Genomic DNA, 9420 nt, shown 5'->3' with positions numbered 1-9420 from the left:
AATCAGCTATTCGTCATGCGTGGACGAGAATTCAGCTACATTCATATACATACATGGGTAACAAATGTACCCTATAAAGCCATGCGAAAATGCTAAGGACCTCCAATCGAATTTTCGTTTTGCACTGTGGTCTAATTTCATTTTTTACTCATCAAAATTATTAAAATTCTTTTGTGTTTATACTGGTTGGCACTTTAAGAGTGTTCAAAATAAATAGAAACAGTACAAAAAACAGTACAAAAAAATAAATGTTCAAGGTTAAGGAGCGAAACAAATGGGTCTGGTAGTGGACGAGGGCAAGATGAAATATCTCCTGTTATCAAACAAACTGTCGTCGCACTCGCGATTTGGCTCCCACGTCACTGTTGAAGTCGTAGATGATTTCGTCTACCTTGGAACCGACATCAGGACCAACAACAACGTCAGTCTCGAAATCCAACGCAAAATAACTCTTGCCAACTGGTGCTACTTCGGACTAAGTAGGCAATTGAGAAGTAAAGTCCTCTCTCGATGAACAAAGACCAGACTCTATAAGTCACTCATTATTCCCCTCCTGCCATATCGTGCAGAGCCATGGACGATGACAACATTTGATGCGCCGACGTTACGAGCTGCCGAGATAAAGGTCCTGTGGAAGATTTATGCTCCTTTGAAAATTGGCAACGGCGAGTATCGCATTCGATGGAAGAACAAGCTATATGAGATATACGACGACATTGACAGAGTTAATCGAAGTAAGAGACAGCGGTTACGCTGACTAGGTCATGTCGTCCGAATGAATGAAAACACTCCAACTTTGAAAGTACTCGACGCAGTACACGCCGGCAGAAGCAGAGGAAGACTTGCACTCCGTTGGAAAGACCAGGTGGAGAAGGACCTGGCCACACTTGGAATCTCCAATTGGCACCAAACTGCGAAAAGAAAGAACGACTGGCGCGCTATAACCGCGTAAACGGTGTCTACGTCAATAAAGAATAAGAAGAAGAATTGGATGCAATCAAATTATTTCTTTTCTGGAGTCTAAGTGTGGGGTGATGCCCGCTCTGGTAGTACATCTACTTCACAGTTGCCAGGAAACTCGCTGTATCCTAGAACCCATTACTGGTTTATCCTGAATTAAGAAGTGGGTACCACATATCAAGGCATTCTTTCACTATCTTTGACGAAACCCTATGAGACTTTAATGATTTCAAAGCCGCTTGACTATGTATATAAATTAATAGCACATTCTATGTCAGAAGAAGAAGGTTTACTTCATGCTAATTGCTGTAATCTCCGTTTGAAAGATTTTGTTGTCTAATTTTGCTGGAAAGACACCAACTCCCACTCGGCTAACTAGTTTGGATTCATTCGTATAGATATTGAAATCGCTGTAGACTGTCCAAATAGAGTAATTTTCATATATAGCGATATAACAACAAATCGAGGAGGTTATTGGCTCTATATCTGGGTTTAAAAAGCGGTGGATCCTAATTTATGTAACTTTTCCTTTTCGTTTAATTAATTTTGAGTTGTTTAGTGACGATATTTTGCATGAAACGATCCACTGTGCTATGTAGCCGACCGTGCAAAAAACTTGCACCAACATTCTGACCCGGATTGTGTGTTTCGCATGTTCGGAGCGAAGCCACCGATGATGGCCACGAACGGCTAACGATTTGCAAACGCTCAAATATAAACAAGCCAACGGGTTGGAGGCTGGATGACAACACCGGACTTTACGCACCCAATACATACATACATACATACATACATCTGTAAATAAAAGAAATGAGGCTATAGGAATAAAAGAGATTTAAGAGAGCGAAAAGCAATAACTTTTAAGAGATAATACTTAGGAGGAAAAACGTGCTGATTTCATTATTGTATATGCTCACCACCAATTTTCGTAACATTCTATGTTACAATTGGGCACAATAACAATAAGCGGAAGTGGCAAATAAAGACGAAGATAAGCAAAAGAAAATGTAAACCAAAACAGAGAGCAAACAGCTTTTTATGGGGGTTGAAAAATTTTAAATCAAAGCAACGAAAAAATGCCAAAGAGAGAGTTTACCGTTATTTTTTTTATATGTCCATATATTGAATAAGTATGGAAGGTCTAAGTTCGGGTGTAACCGAACAATTTGTATTCTTGCAATTTGGAAAGATCAGAGCCATGGAAATCCCTTTAGGTGAGAAAACAAGACCTTTCCTTACTTGCTCAAGCTAAGTTTTAGGTTTTAGGGGAGACAAGTTTAAAGGAGAAAGGATTTCCACGTGATCCTTGGCTATAAAGGTAAATAGTTGGTCGACCATTTAGCTAAAGAAGCGGCTACAACGAAGCCGGTAGCACCGGAGTCTTTTTTCGCAGTGGGTCCACGTAAAATTAAAGAAGAGCTCTGGAAAAAAGAAAGGATTAGTATGTGTAATTTGCACAAATTTGGGATCTACTAAACAGATCACTGTCGGTTCTGTGACCTTGCGGCAGTGACACCAGAGAATATAACCCCTTCAAGCACCAGCATTCGCAAGAAGGAGGAGTTAGATTAACGGAACGATGTAACCACCCAGAGAACTTGTCACACTTAGTGGAGCTATTTAACTTCCTGCAATTGCAACTGGATTAAATAAAGTTTTATGCTAAAATGACTGATGTAGACTACAGGTCACAGTGCCGTTCCCATGACAGTTGGGTCGAAGTAACCGGAACGGACCCGGATTTTTAGCCGACCAAGAGTTATCAAATCGGCACCATTCCTTAAAATTTCTTCTGGTATGTTTTCTGCCACTACAACAACAACAACAGGTACTAGCGCAATCCTGAATATTGATCAAATCTAATCTATTGCAAATACAATATGTTAAAACTGTATTCTGCACTAAATCATATCCCAGCTCGCAGGAATATAACTGTACGTGTTCCGCTCATTTTTGGGTTATATAATATATAAAACAGCTCAATAGCAAACGATGCTATACTATATTCCTCAATTATTCCTTGCGATAGGACTTTACCAAAAGTAAACATTACTTATACGCACTGTTCTACAAATAATTTAACACTGCCATACATACATATGACCGATATTGTTGATATATGATTTTTTTTTACCAAAAATAACGGTAAAACTCTGAGATATATTGAAGCTCAAAGAGAATTTTTTCTCATAATAATGTGCCCTTGTGGCAAAAACCGGTAAAATTGGATTAGGGAAATATTAATAGCCTCAGTATACCTAATATAAAGATATTCGAATTTTTAATTTGTTAGTAACTTTAACTTTATTGCCTATTAATTAATTTTTTTTAACAATTGAAGTAATGAAAACTTTAAATATATGTACGTCCTTTTATAAAATTGTTTAAGATTACGAAAACAAAAATATATTTTTACATAAATATTACTACGTACGAGATTTAACGTAGTACAATAATATAGCGTGTAATATAGTTATAAATAGCCGTGGGCACTTGGGCACTATTAACCAAACCAATGTGCACCCATGCAGTCTCTAGTCCATTCTGTTTGACAAATCCAGCACCATTCGAAACCGCAGCCGGCCCGCGTGCATACCATATGCATACAACCGCCATCTCGTTCAGTCGGCGTGCGACATTTTGGACATGGCTTAGTCATGACTTTTATCGTCACTTTGCTTGCTTCGTCCCAACGAGCCTCGGCTGCGCGCTATAAAAAAAATATCATTGTGCATCAAATAAGCTGTTTTCTTAGCAATGTACACATACATTTGGATCGACAGAGTATTCACAAGATCCGCTTGCGTTGGTGCTTGTACCCTCTGGCAAACAGTCTCCTAAATGATATCCTTGCAAACAATTGCGACAGAAGACGTACTTAAGTAAAAATATAAATAAATTAACAATTGTTATAGTCGTCTGATAATTTAACAACACAACTTACGCCACAGCCATTCTGGCAGGTTACTTTTTTACACTCTGGCTCCACTAATAACCCCATGCCACAGCCAGGTTGCGGACACAATACACCGCCAGCCTGCAATACGTATTCTTCCGTTGCAAAACGCTGATATCTGGCATATTCTTCTCTCGACAAAAGCTTAAAATGATGAATCTCCTCTATGAAGGAGTTTTCGCAACCCGCTGGACATGGTAAGGTATACCCAATATCGGGATGTGGCATAAATTGCCGCTCGGACAGTCGTGAACGACAATATTGCTCAAAACACTCTAGGCAGGTAACATGTTTCGATTCACAGGGGAAGACAAGAACAGTTTCACTAAATATACGACCTTATTCACAACTTATATAACAACGCATAAATATATATAAATACATACCTAATTTCTGTACATGCTAAACAAGGTACGTCCTTAATATTAATTTTAATTAAGTTTAAAGGAGCAGCGAAATCTTTCTCTCCACCAGAGACATGTTCACCACATTTAAAATAAAATTCAGTATATGGCGGATCTCCCGTTTCGTTATCAAAGCACGCAATTTCTTGGCTTTCACAATGACCAGTTATGCGTCGAGGTTTCAATACATCGTCCCAACATTCTGGATCTCGATGCACCGTAAATGCGCCTCCTTTACAAAGCGAACAGCGAACACGCAATTTTCCCTTACAAAGCTTATTACATTGGGCACAATGCACAAAAAAGTGAGCTTTTGTACGTTGCCGATCTGCAATTTATGATTATATAGGTTTACATATCGACTCTATTTATTTATTTACCTTCTTCAGTAATATTTATGCGTTCTTCGCTCAGCAGTTGTAAATCTACTAATGTTTCGCATAAAGGTTTAGATGGTTCTTCTGGCGGGGAAGGTGTTGCTCTACCAGTAGATGTAGATATGTTCATAATATCTTGCGGTTCTTCCTCCATTACAGTGGATTGTAGCCGTTGTCGTTGCGGTTGAGGACGACTCCGTATCGCGTGTAATATACTTTGTTGGCCCAAATCACATTCCTGAAAATAACTAGGCCAATATTTTAAAATGGGATTGTGTAGTGCTAGTGTACTTACCTGTATGGTTGTTGCATCACTCAATTCTTTACCAGCGAAGATGATTTTCACTTCTTCGGGTTGCAAACCTAATTGCGGTGCAACGATTTCCTTAACATTTTTTATGTCCCATTGTGGTTCTAAATTCACAGATAACGTTCTACCAGTGTTGGTTTTAATATAAATACTTAAACTGTTTGTAATGGTTTTCTGGCCAAACGATAAAAGCGCAAGCATTTTTTGTATAAAACTTTGTATGAGTTGAATTAGAAAACTCATTTCAACTTCATCGAGTTAATTTTGATAGTTGTCTAATTTGAGAATCGCACTTCAGCATAGATTTTTGCAAAAAAAAAATTTACATCATATGATTGTCAAATTTGTTCACAGCTGAAAACTCAGCTGACTTTGTATACAGAGTGTCTCAATAGGTATTATTATTATTATCATTAGTGATTACCGTTATTTGGCACAGATTATTATTATTATTTAAGGAATCTCTATATTCTTCAAAGAAATTGGTCAGATTAGAACACTATAGCTTATACCTGCCATTAGATATGACAGGTCTTGGTGTCTTCATGCAATTTCACAAGAATTATTATTCAAAGCATCGCTACAATCTGCGAACATTTTGTGTAGATCTGACCAGTTTAGTTTAGGGTTTCCATTTAAACTGGCCATTCGAAATCGATATAAAGATCTTTTTACACCAATTATTATAAATATTATTATTATAACAAGTATTTTCTTGTTCAAATTGAACTAAGCACATACAATCATTTACAAGCCAACAAGTCGAAAGACTCGTACATTCCATTTCGATCCTTTAAATGCAAAACAAATATTTTTAATTAATTAAAATTTATTTGCTTAAAATAAATGTTTACATTTTTTTAATCATAATTTTTAAGTATATCGTTAATTAAACTACATTTTTACTAATTAGTTATTTTATTTTAGTTTTTTTCCATTTTCTTTCCAAAGTTTCATAGATATTAATTCAGAGCATTGAAAGAAACAGTAGCAACAAAATGATAATGCAAGATAATTCGCAAAACCATTCCCGTATGCGTTCATTATTAAAAATACGCCCATTTCGGGGCTACCTATAAAGAAAACGTTTGCAAAGGCAGCCACTATGAAAACTTGGCTAAAAACAATGGCTTGAAAACGTTGTGACATTTGTTGACCCAAATTTTGTTCGATGCAACTTTTATAAAATGTCGAACGCATAGCGTGCTTCAATAACTTCTCCAATATCAGACACCAGAAATTCATAACAGTCCATATAAGAATATCAGTCTGACAACCATGCCACATGAAAACAAATGCAAAGGTGAGCACCGTCGACACGAATTTAGAATAATTTGCATTAACTAATGGGTGGTAAATGTAATCAAATAAAAATTCGTAAAGTCCTTGATCGAAATGTTTCCACATATTTGAATAATAATGAACATGACCTATACATTGTGGCTTACTTGGAGGATACATCCCATCGTAACGGGAAAAAGCGATTCCCAAGCCATATTTTACAAGATACGTCATGAAAAAGAACAAACCTAAGAAATATCCAATTGCATGACGTCCGAAAGGTGACCTCACAAGTTTTGCTTTGTCTGTTTCTACAGCCATATAATGTACAAACAAGTAACGCATTCCAAGCTCTAAAACAAGCCACCAGAATAAAATGCGCACTATTTCAATAGTAAAATATTTTACTTCATTAAATAATGCATGTGCGTCCTTCTTTTTTAATATCACAATGTATCGTTTATAGTCCAAAAATGGACCATTTACAAGCGTAGGAAAATATAATGTATATCCTAGATAGTGCGACACCGTGGACAATTCTAAAAGGTCTTCCCTTTTTAATTTTGAGTCGGCCCAAAAGTGCGCAAAACTACAACAACGTAACAAAGTCCAAAATAATATTACACTAAATACATAAAAAATATCTTGGTCGTCTGAAAACTTGCCGATATTTAATGCTAAAATATTAAGTACTGCTACCCATAAGGCTGTTGCGAACCATATCAATTTTCTATTGCCAATATACGACACTAAATAAAAAATTAAAAGCATTGTGCCAAGAAATACGTTCATCATGAATGGAAGCGTGCTCAACAGAGATAGAATTGATACACATGCGAATGCAAGCCCGATATTATTCGGATTAAAAACAAACCTCGAGCCGGTTGCAATTACGGCATGTATGAGGTACCAATACCAGTTCGATCGGACATAATTATTGAATATGTCCAACTCGTAGTTAAAGGGGTCGCGCGTATATCCTGAACGTTTTTGTAATATTTCACGTAAGTCAATCAGAATCCATAGTCCGTATATGAGGTAGGCAAAATATACTCCAAAATATAGGCACAATTCGCGTTTGTAGAAGTGATATCCCTGCATTTTCGCCACTTTCTCCTTTGACTCGTACGCCATTATTCTTGTTTTATTCTTAAAATGTATAATACTGTTTGTACTTGTGCACTTGGATTATTTGTTTACATTCTTTCCGATATAATATTTAATTGCAAGCTCACCAGCATCTATTTTACAATTGTAAATACCGGTACTTCTACAATCATCAGGTGTTTTTGACAATCAACTCTTCCATCACATATAATGAGGGTCTCCACTCGGCATATAAGAAACGAAATACAGCAAACAAGGGAATTATGAAGTGTCGGTCAAGAAATATCTTCACCTTTTCTATCTTCAGTAATCATGTTTGTTTTAAAATAGTATTTAAATTTATATATAATAATTAAAGTAGTTTCTGTAAAAAACTTAACTTAATACAGAAGATGTTATCACAACACAATAATTATATTAGAATTTGTAAAAATTGTGCCAATATTGCCAATCAACCTTGAGGTGAGTTCTTTTTACTCAATGGTAATAAAGAATAAAACACCAATCAGCGCTTTCCAACACTTTTTATTGTTTATATGTGCAATGCAACCGTGGTGATACACGTGCAATCAAAATTTGAGTTTTTTAAGAAACGATTTGTGTTTGCAAATTTAAAAAAATTGTACTATTTTAAATAAATGATCTATAAAATATATCAAATATGGATATTGTAAAGGAAGTGTTAGAAAAACAACAACGTGATTTGGAAAAATACAAACCAATCACCGTAGATAAACATTTGGAGGTACGATTGGATGTCGGTTCTTTGCTGTGCACTGATCCAAACGATTTGGAAGACAGTCAACTTAAGTATGAATTATCTCATAAATAGAAAAGCAGATACTATATTTAATTATTTTTTAGAAATAACCGGGAACAATATTTGCTTGATCTTACCCGTGATAACACTCAGTTGCTGATTAATTCGATTTGGGAGCTACCTACAGAGCGTATAGACGAATGTATTGTGGCGAAGTTACCGGAACCAACTACTGTTTTGCCGCGACTACGGAAAGTACCCGGCCCGAAACCTCTTACTAAATGGGAGAAATTCGCGAAAGAAAAGGGCATTAAGAAGAAGAAGAAGGATAAAAAAGTGTACGATACCACACTCGATGTAAGTTCCCAGATAATAAGGTTACTTGGGTTAGTATATAAATAATAATTATATATTTTATTGATAACGCACAGAAATGGGTACCCACATATGGTTTCAAACGAGCGGATGCTGAAAAAGAAAAGGAATGGGTATTGGAAGTGCCTAAAAATGTCGATCCAAATGAAGATATGTTCCAGAAGAAAATTGATTTGCGTAATGAAAAGGTTGCTAAGAATGAAATACAGCGCATGAAAAATATTGTACGAGCGAAAAAAGTCGAAGTACCACGAGGTGGGTACTTCGGACCAGAAGTCGCTTCATCTGGACAGTTGCTCACTGCAGTAACTGTTGCTAAATCCTCAACAGCATCTGTGGGGAAATTCCAAGATAAATTACCCAAGGAAAAACAAGCTCGTGGTATTGGTGTAAAAGAATTGATACCAGGCGCGAAGCGCAAAGCGTCACATATCAGCGCCCAGCCCGAAAAAGAGGTTAACCTTGATTTAATAAAGAGTGTATTAAACAAGAAACCAAAATTCGATATTGAGAAAGCGATATCTATTCAAAAGAACGAGGACAAGCTTCAGTAAGTGATTTGTTAGTATTTAATATATTAGTTTTTTTTATTAAAATTTTTAAATTGTGTTACAGGAGAGAGACCAACCCTGCTGAGAAAGGTAAAAAGGGAAAGAAAGGAAAAGGTGGCAAGAGCGGTAAGGGCGGTAAGAAGCCAAAAGGTGGACGTGGCCAGCGTGCACCTGGGAAGAAAACAGCTGTGGGCAGGAAGAGGCGATAAATATTTTTGTACATACATATATTTAAGTAGATATACATAGTTTAATAAAACAAATAATAAATTTCAAACATTTTGACAGTTTGAATGAAAATATACAGTTGAAATATTGGATTTTAAATTTATTAACATG

The 9420-nt window shown here is 36.3% G+C and overlaps 3 protein-coding genes across 4 annotated transcripts; 1 reads left to right on the top strand and 2 right to left on the bottom strand.

Moving 5' to 3' along the window:
- Positions 1 to 3251: 3251 nt before the first annotated feature.
- Positions 3252 to 5319, bottom strand: LOC126763009 (E3 ubiquitin-protein ligase parkin). 2 transcript variants are annotated; one of them, XM_050480166.1, is made up of 6 exons: positions 4993 to 5319; positions 4701 to 4935; positions 4303 to 4648; positions 3905 to 4241; positions 3730 to 3837; positions 3252 to 3670 (listed from the first exon to the last, which is right to left on the bottom strand). In XM_050480166.1, exons 1-6 carry the CDS (start codon positions 5248 to 5250, stop codon positions 3464 to 3466), a joined length of 1491 nt encoding a protein of 496 aa, XP_050336123.1. In that variant the 5' UTR covers positions 5251 to 5319; the 3' UTR covers positions 3252 to 3463. The 2 variants fall into 2 exon arrangements, with proteins under 2 accessions (XP_050336123.1, XP_050336124.1); XM_050480167.1 differs by having other exon boundaries at positions 4701 to 4945; positions 4993 to 5098.
- A 547-nt stretch (positions 5320 to 5866) lies between these two features.
- On the bottom strand, positions 5867 to 7566 carry LOC126763008 (protein-cysteine N-palmitoyltransferase Rasp). The gene has a single exon (XM_050480165.1). The coding sequence runs from the start codon at positions 7420 to 7422 to the stop codon at positions 5926 to 5928; it is 1497 nt and encodes a 498-aa protein (XP_050336122.1). The 5' UTR covers positions 7423 to 7566; the 3' UTR covers positions 5867 to 5925.
- Positions 7567 to 7948: 382 nt separating this feature from the next.
- Positions 7949 to 9394, top strand: LOC126763017 (ribosome biogenesis regulatory protein homolog). The gene is made up of 4 exons (XM_050480179.1): positions 7949 to 8205; positions 8260 to 8512; positions 8587 to 9080; positions 9146 to 9394. The coding sequence occupies exons 1-4, from the start codon at positions 8057 to 8059 to the stop codon at positions 9288 to 9290; spliced, it is 1041 nt and encodes a 346-aa protein (XP_050336136.1). The 5' UTR covers positions 7949 to 8056; the 3' UTR covers positions 9291 to 9394.
- Positions 9395 to 9420: the final 26 nt, after the last annotated feature.

The sequence above is a fragment of the Bactrocera neohumeralis genome, chromosome 6 (assembly GCF_024586455.1).
Source record: "Bactrocera neohumeralis isolate Rockhampton chromosome 6, APGP_CSIRO_Bneo_wtdbg2-racon-allhic-juicebox.fasta_v2, whole genome shotgun sequence".
Taxonomy (NCBI): Eukaryota; Metazoa; Arthropoda; class Insecta; order Diptera; family Tephritidae; genus Bactrocera; species Bactrocera neohumeralis.
The sequence above is the reverse complement of the archived record's forward strand: the minus strand, read 5'-3'. Positions and strand labels throughout refer to the sequence as shown.